Here is a 27,769-nt window from a genome sequence, read left to right as displayed (position 1 = left end):
TCTTCCAGGTTTGTTGCAGGAACATTGACTTCTCTCATGCCATGAGAAAAGAGAGCCACAAGTTTAAAATGCAACAAGATTTTGGACAGCCAAGAGTGATTACTAAATGGGGAGGCCAGCTATTATCCCAACTGTCAGCAGGTGTTCATCCCGATTCATATATTCAGCAAAAAGTTTATGGACAAAAGTGAGATAAAATGAATCAAAATTTAAATGGTGTAACCATAACTAGTGAAAAATCTATTTCAGGACTCTGGGATCTTGCATGGGGGGATCCACATCTGTGAAGATTTTTGCAGTCTTTCCTGAAAAAATATGAAGTACTTCTGTGTGCTTATGGCTCTTCAGGCAATGGGGATTTTGCTGTGGAATCTCATATCACGTAACCTAAGACTCTACTTCTGGCCTAGGAAGAATAAGGGAACCTAAATAAGGGACCATAAACTTTCCACAAATGGCAAGTTGTTTTTCCACAATTGTTCTGTGGAGGAAAAAAAAGGCAGAACAAGAAAACAATTGGGCACATTTTCCAGTGGAACGGTTTCCCATAGCTAGGTCACATACAAAATGTCACAGAAGTAGTTAAACAGCTAAAAGAAGCATGGATTCAAACAGGGCTCTAGGTAAAAGTGAACAGGTTTTGTTGAGCTCACAGTAAAACTGTTCCAACTTTCTTTTTCTGTCTGACATAGTAGGAGCCTAGAATGTCCCCTGACTAGCCTGGCATCCAGGAAGTAAAAGAAAACTTATTTTATTCTGGAACCTGACAAACCTAAAATGCACTGGTCATTCTGCATTTCATCTAATAAGCTAAAACAGTAACAACCGGTTTCCTTTTTTTAGGCTAATAAAAAGTTGTACTTCTGTTGTTCAATACAGCACGCTGAAATTCTAGATGGTGAAAAACATTTCACATCCAAACATGCTACAAAAAGGTACATGAAAATAATCTTGACACTGGCTGCTTTAGCTTCCTCAGAAAATAAAATGTTTCAAAATTATATTAGTTGGAAAATAGTTATTATACGAAATGTCTGTTCAGGAAACTATTTCTTTTTAAACCAGGAGTGCTCAACCCCAGCCTGCAGGGCAGATCTGGCTTCCAGAGCCATGTCATCCAGCCCGAGGCTCTGGAAATTACCAAGGCTCTGGAAATTTGGTAGCAGGTGAATGGTAGCAGCATGTGGGGTTGGGAAAATGCACGGCCAAATCTGGGCTTCCATAATTGGGCCAATGTGTGTGGCTGGAACCGGGCACGTGGGCTTAGACTGGTGTGTTGGACTGTACCCAAGAACCAACCCCACACAGGGATGGAAGGTTGAGTCATGGTTTTAAACAGTAACATAAAATATAACTTTATTTCTCCTTACGAAATTAAAAAAAAAAATGCACTCAGTGTACATTTGCATAGCTTATAAAACACTGCTGAAACTCCATCCAACATAATCATTTTAAAGCTTGCCTCAATTTGTTACTATTACCTCCCAGCCCAATCCAGCAACAAAATCTTCATATGCTTGGCTTCCTCTTGCATTAGACAGTATTGAACATTTGTCCTCTTGCCCTTCTGCAATGTAAAACACTGCAATCTTGTGAGTTTCACGACTACAATTAGAAGTAATAAGAAATCAAAGTTAATTCAATTTTATTTCAAATTAAGAGAAGTTGTACTTTGAAAAGTGACTTCATAAAAATGATACTATTTTACTCAAGGTACACAGATATATATTGTCATATAACTCCAATTCAGAGGCAGAAATGTATTTTTATCTCTTTCTAGTACTGATTATACCCTAGAGCCAACATGATTCTGAGAATGAACTGGATTCTATTATTTTTGTGCATCAGCAAAATAATTGATTACCAAGTTCCAATTACAGGGTTAATCACTTACATCTGTGCAAACTCACTGAAGACAATAGAGTTGCACAGGTGTTAATGAGGGCACAATTTGGCCTGCAGAATCTTAATTACTGATAATGATGTACAAGAAGGAAAAAAATATTTACTGACTTTTATATCTCAGGTTTAGTTTGCAGGACTGGCAGTTAAACAAATGCTTATATGAGGGTAAACTGAGCATAATTGGGATGAAGATTACTGAGGCACAGTACAAATCTTACAATGTCTCTTAATCTCACTTATCAAAGAAAAATCACACATTAAGGAATGGCAAAGAACACCATAACATTCAGAACTCTATTCTGCCACTATCTTTTCCTAGTGAGGTGGGTTTACATTTGGCTCCTTTCAGACCTGATGTCATGTGGATCATCTCAAAGGAAATTCTTTTTATGGAAAATGTTGATTAAACATTATACGTTTAAAATACCTCCTGGTTCCTTTTACCATGATGGAATACTGTTTATTTCCAATTCCCAATCCCAATCCAGGTAAAGAAAAAAAGATAAGAAAAGAAACCTTTTCATATTTAGCTCAGGGAGAGGGCCTCATCTACATGGACTGTAGAAGGTACAGGGGAAGCAATCACAGACTGATTGATATAATATCTATGAATGTTCTCTCACCCAAATATAAACAAACACCATATATACGAAGAGGAACAAATATCTGCATTGCTAACACATACAATTTGTATGAATGTCTGTTTTGGGGGATTTACTACAAAAATACGGTTTTAGCATTAACCGTGATTAGTACATTTTACCTACCATTGCCGGGAGTCTAGATTTTTCAGCTCTCTCAGTAATTTAGAATTTTTCTTGAGTAGATGAAAGCTTTTTCTACAAAAGTAGTAAAAGATTTTAAAGGAAAATGCTTCTTAGAACATATGAAACAGTTTTTATTATTCAAACAGCTAAGCAAAAGATGAAAGAACCAGTATGATTTAAAATGCATTTATGAACAAACTGCACTAGTCAAATCTTATTAGAATCTGATGAGCAACTCAAATTATATGGTAAAAACTGAAACAACACTCTCTTTTCAACTACTAATCAATCACACAATTCTCTCACTCTTTCCAATGTTCAGAAAAAATATTAATTTTGAAGTCATCCTGAAATTAACTGTATTTGGGCCCTTTCAAACCAAGGAACCCTTTTCATGGAGAATGTCATGCCAGCAGCTCCAGCTTGTGTATCTTTGGAAATCACTATAGTAGCTGCATGGCAGGGGAAGACACAAGAGAGTCTTGCTTTTTTTCAGTTAAATAGCAGCAGTGCCACCACCACTAAACTACAGCCATAAATTCTTACCTTCTATCCCAAGAGTTCATTCCTAAGTCATTTAACAATAACCTGCAGAAATAAAATGGTGCTTGTGGTTCAGCAGGACTTGGTTCTTCTTGATAAGCTACTTTCATATCAAGATTAGAATCACATTTATATTCTTTTTCTTGGGCACTCTGCCTTATTAGGGCTTCTATGATCTCATTCTCTTGGTCACAGTTCATACCAAATGGTGGAGGTGATGGCTCATTCAGTTTTCGCTGAGGATGTAAAAGGCATTCAGGACTAGTGCTACCAATCTTTTCCAGCAATGTGTCAAGAGCATCTTCTCCTTCTTCTACTTGAGCAACATCTGTTGGGGACTTGAATTGCTTCTCACAACTGCTTGAAATCACAAGTGAATTCATTCCATTTTGCCGTGGTAGACAGCCTTCCAAAGGTCCATATAGTATCCTGCCATCCCAAGAATACTTCCCTGAGATATCTCTAACTATTACTCTTACATCAGAGGGAGCTCCTGCTGGCTCAGTCTCCAGTCTCCTTTCTGCAGGAATTTGGAGGTAAGATATAAGAGTGCTGTCATTAAATACAAATAATTGCAAGTTTGGACTTCGGAAGACTTCTGAAGACAGTTCAGAAGATTCCACATACAAGTTCTCATGATTCTCACTTATAAGGCTATGCAGAATGGCAGGACCTCCACTAAGGGGATAGTGACCTAAGTGGTTTACTAGATGTGTCATAACCATCCGTGCAGTTAGAGGTATTAATTCCAAGCTTCTTCTTTTTTTTTCTGAAAGCAATCAATGAAAAAATACTAATGAGAAACAGTAGCAAATTGTAATCAAAATGTTTACCAGCAGATTTAAATCAATAAAAAGACACACTGGAGGCTGTTAGCCTATCTTGATTTTTCGCTCTTTTTCCCCTTTGAAATCATCCCTTTTTTTGGTTATAGAAACTTTTAACAAACAATATACATGGTCTTACATTTATTTCAGAAATAAACTTTATATTTCAAATGTCATTTTCTTCTATTTTACAATTCCAGTCATTTGCCTCATACTGTAGTTTCCTGCATATACACTGATTTCAAAGATACTAAAGAGTGAGAAAACTTAGCAACAAGGATCTTGGTAAAGAGATGCACTTAAAAGAATCTAAAAGATTTTATCTTCCATTCTTTAATAAATCATATTTTCTTTTGAGTGAATTAGTCTTTCTTGCAATCACAAAGTCTCTTGGGACACTGACATGTTAGGATTCTGACTGATGAAAAACATCACTGGCAAATACAGTTTTGTAGGTCATTGAGGTTCTGAAAGAAACTTGAAAAATATTAGACTATTGTAATCACAATGAGATGTGAATTTGAACAGAAGATTTCTTGCTCCTGCTGACACAAGTAATCAGAAAAAAAATCTCCGCAGGAAAATTTAGGGGGAATGGCAAAATAAATTAAATGCATTCAACTTTTTGAATAACAATAAAGAAGACCAAGTAATAACTCTACCACCTCTAAATTGGAAGTTACGGCTGAAGAAGGGAAGAAGGAGCTGGGGTGTGTGCTTCAACTTTCTTTAGACACCTGGTTTAAAAGAACATCTGAACAATTCTCATAACTGAACTTCAAAACCTATCATCCATACACATACCTTGTTTCTTATTCCTGAAACTCAATTTTATTACAAGTCCTTGGTTATACAGCATGTAAAAAGCATCCTCAGTGTAACTGGCACTATCTAGTCTGGCGCATTTATGGACAACAATAAGGTCCATTTAATGATGCTGAAGGTTCAAACTGGAAGCTCTCAGAATCTATCCATTATTTATTTTGGAGAAATTGTATTATAGTGAAATTAGTGAAAACACAAATGAACATGTTCAATTTGTGATTTAAGTTCCTGATCTTACTGCCATATCAAATAAATCTGAACCAGGATTTCAGTGACCATTTAAAAATATTACTACCTTCACACAAGGTAGAAATGTTACTTAGCAGCAGCAGACTCTTCAAAAGTGTCATCTAGGCATGCTTCCACTTCTGGCATGTGTTCTCTTTTTGTGGCTCAGTTTATGAAGCTTTTAGGAAAACAGTTCCCTTTGGCATATATTGTTTTTCATAGTACTGTATGATCAAAGCTGAGATTTTAAGAGGTCATTAAGTCCACAACTACCTCAGTTTCCTCTGCCAACTCATAGCTGCTAAATGAGTAAAAATTAGGGTAAAAAGAGAATGTGGGTATATGTAACCAATGTACAAAGTGAGGAAAACATTCTTGAGTAAGTTACCAGAACATACATCTCATTTTAGAAACAGATCCTTATCATTCTCGCTTGTGACAAGCAAGCAGTGCAAAACAGGAAGATGAGCCAAAGAATTCATATTCAAAAAGGTTTGCTTAATTGTCTTCACATAGGAAGCCCTAGGTCTAGACAACAAAATAATAAACAACTGATCTGGGCAGAAGCTCCAGACATTTACAGTGGAAAGTATGGCAGAATGCCATCTCTGTCTCTTCCCAAACTCTGCTATCAGGCAGATGATGAATCTGACAATTTGGTTACCATGGTCACTGCAGAGGGCAGACACCTCTGGTCCCATCAGCTTCAGGTAGCCCCGAGTTGTAACCTGAGCTCGATACATTCCCAAGGGAGGGGGAAACATGGTCCTTCTGCCTACATGACTGGCCTCACACACCTGGGTGGGGGCTTAAACTCCCTGTTGTTCTAAGCAATATCATGACTGGGAGGGGGCTAGAGACCCTGCCAGTCTACCCAGCAACCAGTGATGCATTTCAAATTGGTTGGCTGGCAGCAAATAGCTGCTGGCCTTCATTGGATCAGGTAAATGAGCTCATAAGGTCTATATAAGTTAAGGACTGCCCAGGAGGAGGGGCAGTAGCCATGATGAGAACTCTCAGAGAAGCTGGACCATCTGAAACTCGCTCTCTCTTGAAACTCATGTTCGGTGAACTGCTTGCTTCCAGAGGGACTCTCCACTTGCCTCTGGATGACACTTGCAAGTAAACTACTTGAAATCTAACTAGATATAAACCTTGAAGTAACTCAGATGAGTGATCAAAGGCTACCATGCCACTGTTTGCTCTAAGGTATTTCTCTGATATTGCTCTACCCTGTACCCTATTCCAAACCTACTCCTTGCAACCAATACAATTCTCCTCTGTATCTACCATGGGAGACTTATTGGGAGAGGGTCTAGATTATAATTTGGGGTCCCCTTGGTTTGGCTGATTATGGGAGACCACCATTTGTGCTTCAGACTGAGGCAAGCACCCCAAGTTCTTGCAGTGGGTCAAATACCCCTCAAGGACTACCAGGCCTCTGTTTCCCAGGGGGCACAGGGCCAAAGTCAGTCCAGACTCTGGGTGGTGGCGGTGTTACCCCTAGGCTTGCAGGTGTGCTCCAGGAAGGGGGTTGGCCGGATGTGAGGTGCCCTCAGGGAGGCACTTGGAGACAGGAAGGTGGTCGGGTGCAGTGAGGCAGGTGGTTCAATGCAGGAGCATGCCCTACTGGGCCACCACAGAAACAACATGGAAGAAGGGCATGAAATGCTGCTTTAGCTCTAGCAGAGCAAACCTCGAAATCTTCAAATACTCATGTCCCAGCTAAAAAACATGCACGGCTAAATCTATTCTAACAAACTGGATTTGCACTGATTCCCCAAAGGCTGCAGAAAATCAGGAGACCTCTTAAACGCCTTAGTTCTACCCAAATAAAGTCAAAACTCTTTAAGGTTAAGGTGCCCTATTTATCCTTTAGTTTTAGAAAGAAAACTTGGAGATTAGTGGCTTAATTTAGCTGAAATTAATTTCAGTAAACACTCTGGATGGGAGCAAAAGGCAACTTTGTTTTTGTGGTACACAGTGAAAGCAGAGTCAGACAATATACAACAACTTCTTCCAGATACAGTTGTGATTTAAAATACTGTTCATTTTTAAAATAAAGAATGCCTCAAGCCTCTTCTTCTATACTGTTTTGTTACTTAAAATCTATTTTTGCTCTGAGCATATCCTTATGAGAAGGGTTTCTCAAAAGAAATGGTGCAGAAGCCTTAGAAGTTGACATGAATTAGAAGTTTGAACCACATCACTGAATGTGGTTCCAAGCCAGGTGGGGGAGTGCCTGAGATGTGAGCGATGCCTCCTAGTAGCATCCCTCAAGAAGCAAGCAAGAGAGATATAGGAGGAGGCAGCATGTCTCTGAAGCATCCTCCACCATAAGGACTTAATTGATTCATTGCTGAAGGAGGCCGCTAAGACTGTGGAGGAAGGACTGCCAGAGGCAGTCCCAGAAAGGTGGAATAGGACTCCCAGAAAGGTGGAAGCTTGTGACCTCTGGCAGCAAGTAGAATCTCCACCTTTGCCTGGAGAACAGATATGGAGCCCTAGCAACAGAGGAGGAGGAACATGTTCCATTAGTACAAGTGCTGGAGAGGCCAGCAAAGGGCTATGTTCTTGACCTGCTCACAAACAGGGAAGAATGTAGCAGGTGGGGAATGTAGCAATGGATAGTAGCTTGGGCAGCAGCTAGCACAAGCCGATTTAATTCACGATCCTGAGGAAAAAATGGAAGGAAAGCAGAAGAGTAAGGATCCTGGACTTCAGAAAAGCAGACTTCAACTCACTCAGGGAACTGATGGCCAGGATCCCTTGGGAGGCCAGTCTGAGGGAGAAAGGAGTCCATGAGAACTGGTTGTATTTTAAAGAAACCTTACCCAGAGTACAGGAATGAATCATCCTGATATGCTAGGAGACTAGCAAGTAGGACAGAAGACCAGTTTAGCAGGAAACTCTTCAGTTAGCTAAAACACAAAAAGGAATCCTATAAGAAGTGGAAACGTGGACAAACAACTAGGGAGAAATATAGGAGTACTGCTCAGGCATACAGGGATGAAATCAGGAAGCTCAAAATGCAACAGGAGCTGTAGCTAGTAAGGGACATGAAGGGTAACAAGGGGTTCTACAAGATTGCCAGCAGCAAGAGGAAGATCAGGGAAAGTGTGGGTCCCTTACTAAATGGGGGAAGCAACCTAGTGGCAGATGGTGTGGAATTAAGTACTCAATACCTTTTTCACCTCAGTCTTCACAGGCAAGATCAGCTCCCACAATACTACACCTGACAGCACAGTCTGGGGAGGAGGTGAGCAGCCAACAGTGGTGAAAGAACAGGTTAAGGACTATTTAGAAAAGCTGGATGTGTGCAAGTCCGTGGGGCTGGACACAATGCACAAGGGTGCTGAGGAAGTTGCCTGATGTGATTGCAGAGCTGCTGGCCATTATTTTTGAAAACTCGTGGTGGTTGGGAGAGGTCCTGGGTGACTGGGAAAGGGCATATATAGTGCCCATCTTTAAGAAGGGGAAGAAGGATCCAGGGAAATACAGACTGGTCAGCCTCACTTCAGTCCCTGGAAAAATCATGGAGCAGGTCCTCAGGGAATTAATTTCTAAGCACCTGGAGGAAAAGAAGGTGATTAGGAATATTTAGCAAAGATTCACCCAGGGCAAGTCATGCCTGACCAACCTGACTGACTTCTGATGAGATGACTGGCTCCAAGGATGCAGGATGAGCAGTGGATGCGATATACCTTGACTTTAGCAAGGCTTTTGAAACAGTCTTCAACAATATTCTTCAAACAAGGTAAGGAAGTATGGGTTGGATGAACAGACTGTAAAGTAGATGGAAAGCTGGCTGGATTGTTGAGCTCAGAGGGTAGTAATCAATGACTTGATGTCTAGCTGGCACCTGGTATCAAGTGGAGTGCCCCAGAGGTTGGTCCTGGAGCTGATTTTGTTCAATATCTTCATCAACAACCTGGATGATGGGATGGGGTGCACCGTCAGCAAGTTTGTAGATGACATCAAGCCTGGGGGGAATAGTAGATATGCTGGAGGACAGGGCTAGGATTTAGAGAGACCTTGACAACTTGGAGAACTGGACCAAAATAAATCTTATGAAGTTCACTAAGGATAAGTGCAAAGTTATACACTTAGGACAGAAGAATCCCATGCAATAGTACAGGTTGGGGACCGACAGGCTAAGCAGAAGCTCTGCAGAAAAGGACCTGGGGTTACAGTAGACAGTAAACTGAATATGAGCCAACAGTGTACCTTTATTGCAAAGAAGACTAACAGCATATTGGGCTGCGTTAGTAGGAGTGTTGCCAGCAGACTGAAGGAAAGTGATTCTTTCCCTTTATTTGGCATTGATGAAACTGCAACTGGAGTACTGTGTCCAGTTTTAGGCCCCCCACTACAGAAAGGATATGGACAAATTGAAGAGAGTCCAGCAGAGGGCAACAAAAATAGCTAGGGGGCTGGGGCACATGACTTATGAGAGGCTGAGGGAACTAGGCTTATTTAGTCTGCAGAAGAGAAGCCGGGGGGGGGGGGAAGGGGGCGCAGATGACAGAACAAGGAGCAATGGTCACAAGTTGAGGCAAAGGAAGTTTAAGTTTGATATTAGGAAAATGTTTCTCACTGGGGGGTAGTAAAGCACTGGAACAGGTTACACAGACAGGATATGGCATCTCTATCTCTGAAGGTTTAAAGACCTGGCTAGACAAACTCTTGGCTGGGATGATCTAATTGGTCATGATCTGCTTTGAGCAGGGAGTAGGACTAGATGACCTCCTGATGTCCCTTCCAATCCTGATTTTTTATAATTCTATGAATGCACTTTCTCCCACATTCAGATATGTAGTTATGTCATGCTATGTTTCAAACAAATTTCAGAAGGACAGGCAATGCAAACCCCCTATATCTGAAGTTGAACAGGAGGTTAGAATGATTATGCAGTGCAAGTAACAAATACGTATTTAAACATCCCATTTTCTTGGTTGCTGAGATAGGTGAGGCTTCTGAAAAGAGTGGAAGTGGCAGGATTAAAGATATTTCTTCTAGAACTGAAGACAACAAACAGGGTATCCTTCTTAGACAAGGCTAGGTCATCCCCAAAGATCTTTCCTATACCGTGTGAGATCTGTTGTTAGACAAGCCCTTGCTAGCAAATGGGAAAATATTCTTGGTTAGTCACAACATACTGGTATATGATGAATAACTTAATTTGGGAATGTTGCCTGTGTATGTTACCTACTTTACCCGATATATCACATGAAGCAGAGAGTCCCTGCTTAAAAGCCATGTAACCATTAACAACAGTATTTTTAGCTGTCTTCTTCCTCAGGGGCATAATCAAAGTAAAGGGAACACCTCAGTCCCAGAGTTGGAACAGATATTGGCCAAGACAGGTTGGTAATTGGTGATATGGAATCCCAGAGTTCCCGAACAGTATGCCCTTCTAATCAGAGAAGCCAGTCTCACTATCATCTGTGGTGGAGCAGAGTAGCCTACACCTTTTTCAAAAGTGGCTCTGCCTGCAGGAAGAACAGGTTCTTACTCTAACAAAACTATGGTTCTTCACAATATTGCCAGTGTGAAGCCAGCTGTAGATGCAAATGTACCTCATGGAGGCAAGATCAACTCTGTCTGAATATCTGTGTCTGCTTGGACTACACATTTTAAAAAGTTACATAGAACTCTTAAAGAGTTCTGGTTAAGTTATCATTCTTTCTTTCAGTATGTCTTATGTGTTGATCCAGGTATCGACTTAGGATAGCAGGAGTGGGGACTTTCAGCTGCATGCTTGAACAAGGACGGGAGTACTGCTTTTCTCAGGCAAACAGCTGATCATGTCTAAGGCAAAGCATCTGATAAACAAAAAGGGGCTACTCTACATTTCTGCCTTATAAATATCTGATACCTGAACATCCCTGAAGCAGGACAATGATGATGCTTGCATTGTGCTAAGTAAGCCTCGATGTTCTATGGGCTAGGTCCACCAAGCAGCTGGTAACTCAGTGAAATACTGCTGTCCTGGTAGAAAATATAAGCATAAAGGTGTTTATTCAATTTATCCTGGAGAGAAACATGGCCCTTCTGGAGCTCCCCTGTGAAAGAAACTCTTGCAAGAATAAACGCACCCCTTCCAGTCCAATCTGGTAGGGGAGTGGAGCAGCAGGGCAAAGTCCCCCACCCATTCCCCAGATCAGTGTAGGAGGGGACTGGAGCTGCCAAAGCTCTCCACTCTGGGGAAAGCATGGAGAGCAGGGCAGAGGGGGCAGCTGCATGCCTATACTGCTCCCTCTCTTAAGACTTCTAGCTTTCCATTATTAGAAATGAACTTGTTTGAATGCTTGTTCAAGGTCACGGTTTTGATAGTCTCCATGAGGCCATGGCTTGATGATGTTTTAAAGAGTTTCATAGACAATTTATTTGGTTTACATGAAATTCTGAGCCCAATTTAGGAATGAATTTTTGGGTGTAGTATTATAGTGCTACCTCATGGATTACTATAGCAGATAGTAATACTACTATAGCATTACCTTTCTGTAATGTCACATGAGGCCATAAGCGTCTATAACTTGCTCACTCTCCCGGCTAATGTGATAGCCTTTAAGAAGACACTCTTCAGAATGAGGCACTGAATGTAGGGAGCAAGTTCTATGTTGGCGATCCAGGACAATGGTAGAAAAGCATATGTAGGAGAACTTGGACTCATGAATAAAACAGCCAGTGGCAACATAAATCTCATGGTTTTAATTCTTTAGGACTTTTGAAGAGAGGAGCTTTTGAGACTACTGAACTTTACTAAATATCTTTCCTCCTCAACGGCACAAAGTAGCTGCCTTCCCTCCAACACAATGGTTTAGACATATTCCACTCATTTGCAAGACATAACAGAAGTGGGTTGTGAGGTATTTCCTCTCCCTCCACCCTCCAGAGGTGAGCTCTAACACCTCTTTTAGTAGATAGCTTTAACATCTATTCCATGATTTACATCTTTAAAAAAGTTGAACAGATAATTGCTTTTAAACATTCTTTGTGGCTCTATGAAGTTTTGTTACATAATATTGAATATTACAGCATATAATTTATTGTCCAGATCAGATTAAAATCTAGAAGAAGAATGCCAGTTATGGATGAGCTGTGCTTTACCTCCTTTTCAGAGCCTTTGAGTACATCTGGCTACCTACCTGGGTAGAAACACATAAAGCTATCACTCTCACTGGATCTCTGGGCTATAGCTCCTGTTTGCTGACCGACTCAACTCTGTTTGGCACCATAAACCCTTTCCCAGCCTGTGACAGAATAAATTTGCATCACAGAGAAACAGCTTCTTCAAAACAAAGCATTATTTATTCTTTTATTTCAAGATAGAGAATATTCAAAGCCAAATGTTTAAGCAATACAAGTCTTTAGAAATATTTCCCCATACTTAAGTCCTAATCTTTCCTTGCAAACTGTTAAACTTGTTTCAGTCCAATTACCTCTCTCTCTGGGTGGGAAGGGACAGCTTGATTGGCTGAAACGTATTTTCTGGCTTAAGTCTCTCAGTTTCAGTCTTTGCTGATGACCCATTCAGCATCCTTATTTACTGATTTATTTCCTAGGGTGACATCTTTCTGATTTAAAATGCCCTTTGGTCCTAGAAAGAATAATCTTTGCCATCCCTAGTGGGCACTATCCTGGAAGGGGGGGGGAGGGGGAGTGTTATTTTCCACTTAATACCTTTTCCATTGTTTCCCTAAAATCCCTTGGTATTCTTTAGGATAATATTTTATACTTCCCATTGTTTCATTTCTGTTAGGCTGCATGCATACATACACCCAAATAATCTGGTGGAATTCTCCTGGGTTTGTTTTCTTGATAGAAAAAACTAACTTAGAGATGTCTGAACAGATATTTGGATGCTGAGCCCATAAGGAGCAGAGAGCTAGCAGCATTGACATTGCACAGCCAGGAGCCCTCTGTTCACACATCTCAGCATGCTCTGTCAGCTCCCTCAGTCTGCCTGAAGACAGATGCCAGAGGCACAGGGCAGCCTGGATTGGTTGACTCAGACTGCCCAGGATCAGCCTGGGTCTCCTTGCAGCACAATATGGGGATGGTGAAAGGGGCATGTTCTGCTCCCTGCTCACCTGGGGCTGTAGGGTCCAGCCCAAGTGATACCGTCTCCTGGGGAGAAAGCAGGGGGTGAAGCACCTTAGTATGTTGAAAGACTGCGTTGTGGCTTCTTTCAGAAAAGGAAGTGTACAGACATTCAGTCTCCCAGGGGAAACTCTCTTGGGAGCAATTTAATATGGTTGTCTCTGGGTTTTCTCCTGGAGTGGCCATTTTTGCTGTGGAAGAAAATCCCAAGTATCTGTATACTTGTGGTTTCTACTGAGAGAGAATCAGCTCTGTAGTTTCTTTTAGGTATTCCAGCAGGATAATAACAAATGGGTAAACTGATAGGATAGTTAGAAGTAATACACATTATTCCTCCATACTCTACAATAACCATGAGTAAAAAAAAATTTGACAGAGTCAAGCATTTAGCTTTTATTTCAGTGCTGTGAAACCTGACAGGCTTCAAGTTCACTCCAACACACAGCCATAAAACGCAGCTGAACCCTATCGTGAAAATGCCTGGGTCCTTGTCCAAGAAGCAAGGATTTTTTATGCAAGAAATATGGGTCCTTGTACATAAGGGGAGAGAGAGAGGTAGATGGAGACAAAGAGAATGAACAAACCTTGCTTCAAGTTTTAGCAAAAGAACTGACCAAAACTAGATATTACCCAACAAGCACCCCTGTAAAAGCTGGTGAATTAACTATGCCATTAAGTTTCTGAAAGAAGGCTAACAATGACAGCTCAGTAATATACCTCTTCTCTATGACATGTCTTCAAAGTGACATACGAATTTGCTTCTCTGTTGTGTGTATTGTGAGGTAGAGACAATTGGCCTGGAAAGTGTGCATCTGGGATGGTTTTGGTAAGGTTTTGGGAAGGAGGGGAAGAGGGCGATACCTTTCTCTAAACAGTAGTGATTCCTGTAGGGAAAACAACGCATTTGTGCAAGGCAGGGGGAGAGGGGAGGGTTGCTCTCATGATATACAACTGAACTGAACATGTCTCATAATTTTAAGAATTGCAAATCTAAAAACAAATTTTTTGCTTCCATTTTCTCTATTTTAATACACTTTGCTTTTCGTAAGATTATTCCTGTATGAGTATTTTCATGCAGCCTGCCCTCAAAAAGAGAAAACCCCCTTAGACTCCATGATAATGCTGAAAGGTAAAGAGCTAATAGAACTTATCCTCCCTCTATGAATCAAGGGAGATAGGCAAAGGTATCCTATACCAGTGCGTATTACTCTGTGTGGGCAATTACAAGGCAGAAAATACAAAAGATCAAAAGATGAGAAATTGAGAGAGTGTGGGTAGTAGGTGGCTTGCTGGCTACATGATAAGTTGGAAAATGGAAGAATTCATCAAAGCTGGGGTGGGGGAGTTAGTTTTCTACATTAACTTTGCTATTAGATGGGTCAAGCCAATTGATGTTTAAGTTTTAATTAATTCAGGAAAGTACCATGTTTACCCCAATCCAATACAACTTATAATTTAAGATCCAAAAATCTAATTTTCTCTGTTGTGTGTATCGTGAAGTAGAGACAATTGGCCTGGAAAGTGTGCATCTGGGATGGTTTTGGTAATCTAATTTTTGGAGGGTCATCTTAAATTGGTCCCACCTTGCAGCACAGCAAACAGCAGCTGGGGGGCAGGAAGGCAGCATGGGAGTCAAGTGGCCTGCCCATACCCCTCACTACTCTCCCTCCTGCATCTCCTGGTGCCTGTCCCCCACATTGTTGCAGTTCTGACTCTGGCTCAGGCCCTGCTCTGGCCAACAACATGGAGCACAGAGCACATGCTCCCTCCAGCCCCCAGCCAGCCACACAGCAGAGGTTGCCGCAGCAGAAACTCTGGACATGGCCTCAAAGCTGGGGCCAGAGCTGCTGCCACTGATGCCACTGTTGCATGGGTAGGTGAGGACCTCATGCCCTGAGCCAGAGTGGGGCGCCAACCAAAACTGGAGCTGCAACATGAAGGTAAGCAGTGGTGGTAGAGGAGCAGAGACAGGGGCAGCAACTGCCACTCCGACTCTGGGTTCAGGGTCAGAGTGGCAGCTGCTGCCCCCTCCCTCTGCCACTTGTACTTACATCCAAGACAAAGATTATTCTTCCCCCAAGTTGAATGGGGAATAAAGACCTTGTCTGGGATTCAAGTGAATATGGTAATATAAAAATAATAGTTCAAGCTGCCATGTTTTCAAATGGTGAGGAAAAAAAAAATCAATAATTTTAATGTTTTAGCTTATTTTAATTATTGCAGCTAGTTACCTTATAAAAATAATACTTTATTTTCAGCCTATCCTAGTATTATAATTTGAACAATATACACTGAGTGCTCCTACAATGCCTATTGCTACTATAACGGCTGTAACAGCAACATTTCTATTTTCCTCTGACTTAAGTCTACTATATTGATATGGCCAGATCTAACAAAGGTGTGTGAGACAATAGGTAATAAGCATGTAACAAATGAAAGGGATATTTCCTGCATTTTTAAACATTAGGTGGAAAGCAGCTGAGGACTGAAAAAAAAAAACAGAAACCTCCACACGGAAGGGCCCTCCATGATATGACCCCTTTTGTAAATTGATTAAGCATTATCTTAAAACTTGCTTGATGTTTGGTCTGTGCTACTCCTGTTGGGAAGCTGTTTCAGATAGTTAAAAACCTTCTAATTTCCAGCCTAAATATATTAATGGCCAATTCATACACATTTGCTGTTGGCCACACTTTTTCCTTCACCTTAAATGGCTCTTTTCCCTCCCTGGTATTTTCCCCTCTCAGGTATTGACAGAAAGCAACCATATACTCTTTTAGCCTTCATTTTGCAAGCCAAACTTCTTATAAGAAAGGCTCTTCAGTCTCCCAATCACCCTTGCAGCCCTTCTCTGTACCCGTTTCATTTTGGACAAGCCAAACAGGATGTGCACAAACATATTCAAGAAGAGAAACATTTTGTTCTACCTAAATGACCAATCTACCTTGTATCTATTTTTATCTTTCTGCTCTTCACAAAATGTACCCACTTAGCAAGAAATGTGCACAGAACAACAGGTTTTAATGTTTATAACATTTTTGTTAAACTAAAAAAACCCCACAGGCACAAGAGGATTAAAAAGAAAACATTACACAGTGATAAAAATGTGTTCCAGTAACTAGCACAGAGTACTGCATGTCAAGATACCACAGGAAGTCTACCATTATCTGGCACATCCTTATACTGAATGTAGCATTATCATGCACATCTTTATAGTGCATCCATGTTTTTAATTCTTATGTTTTTGCATATGTAAGGTAGTAAATGAAAGGTTGCACTGCTCTAAAAATCAATTTAATCTGTATGAATTAATAATATCCACTAAGATGAATAAAGACATATTTACTACTAATGGAGGGCTCCTTTTAGGACTGTAAATGAGTGACTGGCAAGACGCATAAATCTATAATGAATACACCTATATAAATTGATCCTGACTATATATTCAACCTCAATATTTTCTTGTTAGGTACAGGACTGGGCATGTGATAAGTACAAGCTACACAGAATTCTAGTATATCTTTCAGTTGCTAAATAGGGAAATGCTGGCAACTGGCAAGCAGCTGTTTGTGGAGTTCCTTACCCTCTGCAACAGTGAGTAGATTACCCAAATCAGTGGAAGAGAGAGACGGTGCCAGCTCAGAAGTCTTGACATTTCCCAATGGCAAAAATGGATCATAGTCATTAGATAAGAGATCAGCAAGACTCAAAATATAATGGCTTTGTTGTGTATATGTGCTCGAGCCATAAACACAACAGTGCAGAACCTACAAGAATAAAAAAAGAAACAGTACTAGAAATAAACTGTACATAAAGACATCAATTAAGGCAAATGTTGTGAGGAGTTAAACTTACAAAAGATGTTGATTATTTACTACAGCAGCATATGCTATAATCTAGGAAATGCTAATCTCATCATCATCTTGTGCTTTGACAAATGCAAAATGTGCTCTCCTAGCCTTGCTAAATTCACTCACTCTAACTGCAGTAAGTCAAAACATGGCTGCAAAGATCATTTTCCTGGCTCACTCTTCATCCCATCCCAGGGTCTGGCATCTCCATCAAATCAACTTCGAACTACTTTGCCTGCCTTTCAAAACCTTACATAGTTTATCCTTACCCTATGACTTCTTATATGCTACTCAGATATTGTCTCGTCTCTACACTCTGACAATGCTTCCAGCTTTCATTGCCCATGCTTCCACAATTCTAGCTAAATGGTGCTTCTGTGCCTATCAGGATATAAAAGTATTCTAGGTTGAATCATAACGAGTTGTTGATCTTTCATAGTTACCCTGTATATGTAATCCAATAATGGAGCTTTGGATGAATGCTGATCTTCAAGGACTCCAACAGCGGCTGGCTCTAGTAAGGTTTTCAGTGGTAATGCCATACACCAATCCAACAAGCAAAGTAATAATGAAACTATAAACTAAACAGAAATATGCAAAAACAATATGCAAGGAGGACTCATCAAATTCACGAAAACATTAAAGCATTCATTAGCTACACAGTTAAAAACAACAGATTCAGGATTAAAGCATTCCATTCAGTAAGTACCACAAATAACACAAACAAATACAAGGTTGGTGCTTTAAGCCACATACCTTCTTATCCACTTCCACAGAAGAGTATTCAGCACTAGGCAATAAAAATGCAATAGTGGCCACAAGGATCTGTGTAAAAGAAACAAATCCTCAGACATACAAAATTATAAAAAGACATTTTGTTTATTAAATTAAGTACACAGGGCCTGAACCTCTGACTTTGTAAAAGATGCCTGAACTAAACTGAAAGGGCACTTATACACATGCCAGATATCTGCTCCAACGTGTGCTAATTAGCATGTGTCCGAGCAGACTTGATTAATTATCTGATCATTTTAATTAATGTGCTCAAACAGCCACCATGTCATGTCTGTTTAGCATCCTTGAACTTCAAAATGGCAGCAGGGGTGCTTGAACTAAAGCTCGTCACACGAGCTTTAGTTCAAGCACCCCCACTGCCATTTTGAAGCATAGGACGCTGAATACATGTGATGCTGTGGGCACTTTAATCACAGTGGCTCTTGGAGCTGCTCTAATTAAAGTGCCTGCCCCTTTACCCCAGAGCATGTGTACAGATTTCATAGACACTAGGGCTGGAAGGGACCTCGGAAGATCATCGAGTCCAGCCCTCCACCAGAAGGGCAGGAAGTCAACTGAGGTCGTAAGATCCCAGCAAGATAAGCATCCAATTTGCTCTTGAAAGTGTTCAGTGTAGGTGCTTGAACCACCTCCAAAGGCAGGCTGTTCCAGACCTTGGGGACTCGGACAGTAAAGAAATTCTTCCTTATGTCCAGCTTGAAACGGTCTTGCAGTAGTTTATGACCTCTCAACTTCGTCATCCCTTGGGGCGCCCTGGTGAACAAACGATTCCCCAGATACTGGTGGCCATCAGATCACCCCCGAGCCTGCACTTTTCCAGGCTAAAGAGCCCCATGGCTCTCAGCCTGTCGTCATATGGTCTGTTTTCCTGACCTTTGATCATGTGCGTGGCTCTTCTCTGGACTCTCAAGCTTCTCCACATCCTTTTTGAATTGTGGAGCCCAAAACTGGATGCAGTACTCCAGCTGCGGCCTCACCAAGGCTGAGTACAAGGGGAGAATGACATCCCCGGATTGGCTTGAGAGGCATCTATGGATGCAATCCAGCATTTTGCTTGCTTTACTAGCCGCAGCATCACATTGTATATATGTCCAAGGTTCTATTCTCCAATTACTCTATCCTCAGAAGAGATTTGTGCAAGCTAGAAAAAACAATCACGTTCCAGGAACTACCACAGACACCTCTCTTAATAGTGACCAACGGAAGTTAGAGTTAAATTAAATGCAATTAAATTTCTTTATTAAAAAGTAATACAGAACTTCAGTATTGGTCATTCCCAGTATTTTAAGAGATAGACATACTTCAGTAATTTTCCGGGGCAGAGAGGATTCGTACTTCTGAATCTTTTCCCAATATGAAACTAGCAGTTGTAGAACATCACAAGCTATCTGAGCTACCATTTTATTAGAAAACTGTAAGAGAAAAAAAAAGTTAAGTACCACCATATCAGAAGAAAATATTTACATACAGTTTGTGCCACAATCTTTTCTATTTTATAAAGCATGAGATCCATAAAAACTACAGTAAAAGATTGTCAAAGTAGCACAATTCAATACTCAGTGCTAGGGAATAAGAAAATTGAAGGTTATCAGTGTAGCCTTAACTTGGCTTGGTTGTGTATATTCTTCATTATATTACATGGTCATATATTATTGTATGCAGAACCTTGCACAGCCATATTGTAGAGATGGTATATGCAAAAACATGAGGGCGTTGATACACGTGCTGTGGGAGGTAGGGGTTGGGAGGCCGTCTAGAGCCTCTCTAATTAAAGCATCCAGAGAGTCACATGTATTAATATCTCTGTGCTAAAAAATGGTGGCTGGGGCGCTTTAACTAAAGCTCAGTGAGCAAGCTTTAGTTAAAGTGCTCCTGCTGCCATTTTTCAGAATGGGGATGCTGACACATGTGACACTAGAATCTGCTGGAGTGTGGTAATTACCAAGCTCCAGCAGACTTGATTAATCGAGTCTACTCTGACACATTGTTATTACAGCGCGTCAGAGCAGCCTCAATGTATGTGTACAAGCGCCAATAGTTGCCAGGTAAAGTCTCTGAGGGGACAAAGCATGCTCAATGTAGTTGAAATCTTCAGGGAATTAACTGCTAAACTCTAACAAGTCACCACAGAGGATGGGTAGACTAGATCCATTTAAAAACTTAGAATTTAACCACAGCTGAATACATTTTTGCCAAGGTAACAAATGGCACATTCCTGACACCTACTCCTCTGACTAAAAAAGCGAAGTACTCCTGGAACTGGGCTTCTCAGGAAACAATTATATTATTTTTAACACAGATAAAACAACATACATTCCCCTTCTCTTTCTTGGGAACAATTGAATCATTTTAACTGAAATCTTTAAATAAATAAATAAATAAATTAGTCACAAGCAGATATCAGGCATGGGTCAATTTCAGTTTTAATAGTTACGATTTGGCAATCAACTGAAAACACAGGAAAGCATCAGACAAGCTTAACTACAGATGTTATGACCTGTGCCATCTACAATTAGAATAAACACATAATATAGAATCCATTATTATGTGAATAAGTAATACCATCACTAAAAAAGTATAATCCCAAATCTGTTTCTGTGAGAAGTTAATCTTTGTATGAACTTTTTGAATTTAGAATGGTTTCACATAGTAAATTCTTTTAAATCATGCTTCATGCTCTTATGAGGCATTTAGACTTCTTGGTTTGTATTTATCAATACAGACCTGCAAACATTAAATTTCAAGCACGCATATGTAAAGATACATGCTAAGAATAAAGATTATCACTGAGCGATCATTTAAAAATATGTAGGTTGATTTCCATTTCTTCTTTGCTTGCTTATCATATTGACTCAATTCCAAGATAACTGTTTCCCCCCATTTAACATGGGTGAAAAAAAATCTCATCTTAGAACTGAATATGAAATGGGGGGTGGGGGAAGGGGGGAGGCAGTTGCTTTTACTTTGGCTCTGATCCTGACCTGGGATTGGGGCTGGAGCTGCAGTTGTTGCTTGCTGCCCCCTCCCCTGCCTCTGATCCCCTGCAGCCTTGGGCACCCTCCCTTTCTCCCTACCCCCACCACCCTCCCTCCCTACCTTGGGCCCCCCACTGCCTCCACCAGTGTCCTGACTGCCCCCCCCCACTTTCCCCTCTGCAGCAGTGGGGGTTGGGGGACAAATTTAAGAAAACCCTCCAATAATTTACATGGAAAATTATAACTAGGGACCTACCTAAATTGTGGTGAGACAAAGGGTTTGTTATAGCCTGCTTGCAGTGTGCAAAGCCCATTTTGCAGGCATTTCATGGTGGCCCTGCCCCTCAGCACTGATTGGTGGAGAGGCCCCACTGGGGAAAGGAGAGATGAAGGGGCATCTGCCATCTTGTCTGCTGCCCTTCGGGCCAGTGCTTTCCCCTCCTGGCATCAAGGACCTCCCAGCATTTAATTTTAATTTTGTTGTTGTTGATTTCATGGACAATCCTGGCTTTCGTGGTTTCCATGAAACCATGAATTAAGTAGGTCTCTAAATTATAACAAATTTATACATTTAATGTATATAGAATCTAATTAATGGGGGGAAGGGTGTCATCTTAAATTCACAGTTGTCTTGGAGTCAAGTACATATGGTACTTACTGATAACACATTAGTAAAAAGTGTCAGCAGATTTATTAAATAATATTATTTAGCATTTAAAAACACCTGTGAGTTCATTCTATTTACTATAAGCAAACACTTTCTTAATACTTATGCCAAATCTGTTACACTGAGTAAAATCATGCCGCCCCCCCAGTCTACTAATTACCAATTGTTTAGAGTGATACCTGAAGTCATACAACACTATCTCAGAGAATCTCCTTCCTGCCATCAAAACTTATTTTCAGACGAATGCCTCATCTTAGCCAGAGCATTTATAGACTAGCAGGAACGTATTATTCCTTAACAAAGTCCTACTCCTTCATTACACGTCTTTAGCATAGTCAAAGAAGTTGTACCTAGTTAGCAACTGTATTGTGCAAGGATAAAAATGTTTATGATTCATTCACTTCCCTCACTAAAATTTGAAGTAAAACCATTTCATTAATTTCATTTCAATTGTGTACACATGGGCTGTGCTTTAAGGATGATGGGGAAATACTTATTTTTCAGTATGTTCTTTGCATTTAACCTTAAGTATCTCCAGCAACAGAGTGGCCAACTCATCATATCTGTGCATTTTCTTTTCTTTTTTTTATGTCTTTGGTGCAGCTGGAAAACATATAGAGGGGTCTTAAAAAAAACTTCAAGGAAGGAAAAACTGCTGAGCAGTTCCATGCACAGCAAATTCCTCTCATTTTTTAACAAATATTTAAAAGCCAAATATGCAGTCATGGAATATTTTAAACCTACTGAAAAGTATACACACTTTTGCAGAAGAATCAATCATCAGAATGCAAGAATACAACACTCATCTTGATCCTGAGTCAGAAAAGCATTTAAGTACATAACTGGTGAATTTTCCAAGTAATATTTTCATACACCTTCCATCTGTTAATCATAGATATATTCCATTTTAATACCTTTAGTGTCACACCTATAACATTTATTGCATCCTTCACTTGGGCGTGGTTTGTGCATTGTGTTAGTTCTTCACATATCCAAATTCCAAGACAGCAAACAGCTATACACCTTTTTTCAAACAAAAAAACCCAATTTAGTTATGAACTTACAACCATATCCTCTTCCTTAGCATTTTTTACTTTCTGAACTATATTTAGAAGACTTCACAACCATTTTTCAACAAGAAACTACAAGCCAATTCACACTGACAGAAGATTTTATGGCTAATTGAAGAAAGAATCAGAAAGGCAGCTTTAATATAGAACATCAACAGACAATGAAAACATTTTAAACAGGTCATGGAGCCTAAACACCTAGATGGGATTTTAAAGAAATATATAGAACTGGGCTAACTCATTCTATTGAGGAATAGGGGAGTGGATTCAATAGGAGCAGACTTAGGGCAATGCTGATCACTTCAGAAAAACCCATCCCTAAATTTCCCTGTCAGCTAGTAAGGTTGAGAAAAGGCCCACTGAGCCAGAGCACTCTCCCTTCTAACCTCTTGTAATCCCTAAAATACAGCAACTTTGGAAGGAGAAGGGAAAGGAAGAGAGCTCCTCAAATATTTAGAGAGACTCCTTACAAAGCAAAGCAGGTATTATCAAAACCTCTAATGACTGTGGAAAGGCAGGAAAACATACTTTCTGCCAAATATTCCTTGGGAATTTTCTATCCTTTTATAACAAATAGCTGGTAAAATAAAAATGAACTACAGAGAGTGATTATAACCAAGATGTATTTCCTTCTCCTCCCCAGGCACATGACAATGTCAGGGGATCTATCTTCTCTGCAGTGACTGCAGTTTGTGTAGTTTTGCCTGTGCTAGTTTTAACTTAGCTATCTTGGGTTTCAGCAGCAGAATACCTGTGGCAGCCCAGGGCTCAGCAAGAGCTCGAAAGTTCGCTCAAGAAGCTGGGTAAATATTTGGAGAGTTAACCCCTGTTGGACACTATGATACCACAGCTACGCTGTCGGGAGTACCAAAATTACCTAGTTTAAAACAAACTCGGGCATGTCTACATGAGTGGAATGAAGCATAGTTTAGATATACCCAGAAGGCTATACTTCTATCATATGACATGACTCTAATGGCTACAGCTGCATCTTTCTCTTTAAATAACATCATCTAAAACAAAACATAATATCAGCAAAAACATCAACGATAAATTAAGATAGCATTTAAAAAACCAACAGGAAAGTTAAGACAGATATCTGGGCAAACAATCAGGACCTCCAATGGATATCGGAGCAAACAACTGTCAACTACTATCTCAACACATCGTTGGCTTTCTGATCACAGCTGCTTGTTTTTAAACCACTCCTTTTACAATACCTCCTACAACTACTGATGTAGCTCTACATAATGCCTGAGCTTGCTGATTCTGGCTGGTTTTCATTCCCAGTGAAACTGCATAAGCACACAGTGTGACTAGTACCATTTTGGATGTTCCAAAGCAAGCCTTGGATGTTTTTTGAGAAACTTCCTTTTCTTCATGGAAGAACAGGCATTAGGGGTAGTTCATATATAACATAGTTACTGGTACAGATTAGGGCTGTGCAAAGCTTCGGTCCCTGATTCGATTCGGCAGAGATTAGGCCCGATTCAGTGGCTGAATCTCCAAATCGAATCAGAGGACCCTTTAACTTCTCCATATCGAATTGGAACCCTCCGAATTGATTCAGAGAGATTTGGAAAGATTCCATGGTTTGGACATAGACACAGCTTTAAATGTATTTCTACATACCTCTAGGTAGCAGGCAGGTCGTGACTGCTGCGATGCTGGGGTACATGGAGTGTCCCACAGGAGTGTAAGGGGCTCCCCAGCGTGCTCGGCAGCAGACCTAGAAGTGGACCAGAAGCACTTCCAGTCCACTTCCAGGTCTGCCAGGGAGCACATGGGGGGCAACCCTAGCTGTCCTGGCTCAGCAACTGGTGCCTCTTGTGTTTGGGGGGGCACCCGTGGTCCCCCTGCAGCCGATCACTGAGCCAGAAGGGGAACGGGGGGGCCCCCCTGCACGGACCATGGCAGACCCAGAAGTGGACCAGCAGTACTTGGAGGGCCCCCCCGCACTCCTGTGGGATGCTTCATCTGCCCCAGCATTGCAAAATTCACAAGCTGTGCTGGTACCTCGAGATACGCAGAAAAAACTTTTAAAGCTGTGTCTGTGTTTTTTTCCCCCACAATCAGCTTGGGGAGAAAGCCCCTCGTCTTATCTTCAGATTTGGATTCCGTCAAATAGAATCAGGGACAGTGATCCGAATCAACTAATTGGAATCAGCGTCCCCGATTTGGGCCGTATCCGAATAGAGTAGGGCCTACTTCACACACTCCTAGTACGGATGACAGTTTTTCTTTATACTCGAAATCTTGTATTCTCTCTGACTTGTAACTATGATTGCTATTTGGCATTCTTGTCATCAGATCCTTTAATATGAACATGCAGGAATTTAGTTCTACAGCTACTTCAGAATACAAGGTGAGTTTTTTTCCCCCACAGTCACCTTGGGGAAAAAGCCCCTCGTCTTATATTCACATACAAGGATACCTCATTAAATACATGGTGAGCCACTACAATGAAAGTGGTTCAACTTCCTCTTCACTCTGACAGCTCAGCTGTGCCTTTCTTTCCCATTCCCAATGATTTCTATTGCTTCACCAGCCTTAAATGTCTGTCAAACACCACCAAATGGAGCCCCTCCATGAGGTGGAGCCAAATCAGGTTGTCCTGTGCCTCATTTGCATATATATATTTTTGGAGAATTCCAGCACTTGTGACAAGAACACCTGGTTCCAGTCACAAGTGGGGGCTAATTACCACATGGATCCTTTGTAGAGGGGTATCTGAACCATACACACATAGGGCTTCCACATACATGTGGGGAGCCTGCTCTGACATGCTGGAAATCCAATCAACTGAGTCTGCTGGAGCACCAAAATTGATGTGCTCTGGCAGCCCTGCGCATCACGTATATCAGCATCATCGTGTGTCTCCATGCCAACAAAATGGTGGCAGTGCGCTTTGAAATAAAACACGCCCAATGAGCTTAAGTTCAAAGTTCCCTGCTGCCATTTTTTCAGCACAGGTATATATGGTTTTTTGGTTTGTTTTCTTAACTTTGCTCTCTGTTAGTGAACATACACACTATCATTTACATGTATTGTTTAGTGATTCCTTTCATTTAGAATATTTGAAGAAACCTTTCAAAGTGAACAATGGATATACTAGCTGGTAAGATCTGGTAACTTCTGGATCTATGGGCACAGTCACACGAGTGCACACGTGTCTTGCAGCGTTTCAAAGCCCTCTGAGATGCTGCAAGACGCACCTGTGGGAACGAAAAAAAGGTTCCCTGCACTACAAATTTGCAGCACGGGGCCAAAAATACTGCAGGGGAAAAAATGGAACCATGCCCTGAGGCAACCAGAGGCTTGGTTCTCCACAGAGATGCCCCGGTAGTCGGCCAGAGGGTCTCTATGGCTGGCCCTTGCCTCAGTGCTGAACCATGCAGGGCAGGCAGCGTGTCAGCCACAGGGAGCTGGACCTGGGCTCCTGCCAGTAAGTAGGGGGTGGGGGGCCTGAAGGAGTGGGGAGGGGGCCATAGGGGAACCCCTACTGGCCCTGCTCACTCCCCCAGCCCCCCGATAACTGCCCCACCCAGCCTCATCCCCTGCCTGCCCCCCAAGACCCCCTGATGGCTGCCCCACCCAGCCCCATCCCCCACTTGCCCCCTGAGTCTCCCCAATTTCTGCCCCCCGGCCCCATTCCATCTTGCCCCCTGAGCCCGCCCAATAGCTGCCCTGCCTAGCCCAATCCACTACCTTATCCCTGAGCTGCCCCAATCACTGCCCCACCTGGCCCCTGCATCCTGGCAATTAAAAAAAAAAGCCAGCACTCACCCACAGTAGTAGCCGCTGTTGGGGTCACTGGAGCCCCCTGGCAGAGCCCCCTGTGCCGCACAAGGCCTGGGTGACACCTGCAGTATCCCCCAACTGCCTGAGAGTGTGTGGAGCTGCACGGTGCCCTGCTGACTCTGGCTGCACCAGTGTGATGGGGCAGTGGCAGTGTGGATGCCAGGTAGCCAGGGAAGGGTCCCACTGCCCCGTCCTGCATGGGGGAGGCGGGCTCTGCCACAAGGCCCCAGTGACCCCCACAGGAGCTGCTACTGCCAGTGAGTATGGGGCATTTTTTTTTTTTTGAGTCCTGGACTGCTGGGGCCAGGCAGGGGGACAGGTGGGGGGCAAGCAGGGAGCCCCATTGCCCCCCTGCTGAATGGGGGGGGCTCTGACACATGGCCCCAAATCCCCCACAGCCCCTGCTACTGCAAGGTGAGCATGAAGATTTTTGTTTGTTCTGGTTTTTTTTTTAAGTGCTGGGAGGCTGGGGTCAGGTGGGGGACAGCCATCATTGGGGCTGGGGGTGCAAGCAGGGAGTGGGGCTAGCAGGACAACCATTGGGAGATCTGGGGGAAGGGGTAGGGGGTGGGCCGGGTAGGGCAGCCATCGGGGTCTGGGGGTGCAAGCTGGGGTGGGGCAGCCATTGGGCTGGCTGTAGGAGCTGGGGCCAGGCAGGGTAGCAATTCAGGGGGCTGAGGGAGCAAGTGTGGGTGGGGCATGTGGGCCCTGCAGGGGGCCCTGTGGACCCCGTTGGGGGAGATGTAGCCCCTGTGGGGGGCAGCTAAACATATAAGTATTTAGAATTCATTTCATTATGATGATAGAGACACTGGTAGGCTTCCAAATTGCTTTAACACTGTAGAGATATCAATAAAATATTGCCCAACTGACTGCTGTCTCTGTCTCTCACTCTCTCTCTGTAGTGGTCTTTTGTTCTAATTGTGGAGGAATATGGATTTTGGGGTATTTTACAGAGTGACTTTGGGATTTTTTTTATCAGGAATTTTTCAGTTTTCAAATAGGGAACACCAGAATTCCTGCTAGGGAGGCAAGTGGAAGGACCCAGGCAGAGGAGCCTGCTCAGAGCTTGTACCTTGGACCCAGCTGAAGGTGACTGACCTCCTGGCCAGTTGGGGCCAGAAGGACACGCTTTGACAGTTCAAAGCAGGCTACCACGTTCTGGGTGATAGCTACCCAGATGGCCAGGCAGGGGGCACACATGGCAGTAGTGCCACACAAAGGCCAACTCTGTAGCCACAGCCCGCTGGAAGCTGGCTCAGAGGGGCATATGCCTCTACTGGCTGTGCAGTCCCCACCCAGGTTTGGCAGGTGCGCAGCAGGTCACAGCCAGGCAGCAGCCCCCACTGCCAGACTCCTGCAGTGGGTAAAAGGTGCAGGAAACTCTCAGGGCTGCTTCAGCAGTCCAG

General features: G+C 42.2%; 1 protein-coding gene across 2 annotated transcripts in view; it reads right to left on the bottom strand.

The window, feature by feature from the left end:
* The window catches only part of RALGAPA2 (Ral GTPase activating protein catalytic subunit alpha 2), a 359,228-nt gene that overhangs the window by 123,065 nt on the left and 208,394 nt on the right, over positions 1-27,769 (bottom strand). For both annotated transcript variants that reach the window (XM_090051969.1, XM_090051977.1), the window contains 8 exons: positions 22,404-22,512; positions 19,149-19,259; positions 17,809-17,877; positions 17,496-17,633; positions 16,785-16,968; positions 3,219-3,984; positions 2,673-2,744; positions 1,482-1,605 (listed from right to left, as the gene is read on the bottom strand). In XM_090051969.1, coding sequence (XP_089908095.1) covers positions 1,482-1,605; positions 2,673-2,744; positions 3,219-3,984; positions 16,785-16,968; positions 17,496-17,633; positions 17,809-17,877; positions 19,149-19,259; positions 22,404-22,512 — 1,573 coding nt within the window. The remainder of the gene's footprint in view (positions 1-1,481; positions 1,606-2,672; positions 2,745-3,218; positions 3,985-16,784; positions 16,969-17,495; positions 17,634-17,808; positions 17,878-19,148; positions 19,260-22,403; positions 22,513-27,769) is intronic.

The sequence above is a fragment of the Crocodylus siamensis genome, chromosome 1 (genome assembly GCF_052110815.1).
Source record: "Crocodylus siamensis isolate JL-2025a chromosome 1, ASM5211081v1, whole genome shotgun sequence".
NCBI lineage: Eukaryota > Metazoa > Chordata > Crocodylia > Crocodylidae > Crocodylus > Crocodylus siamensis.
The sequence above is the reverse complement of the archived record's forward strand: the minus strand, read 5'-3'. Positions and strand labels throughout refer to the sequence as shown.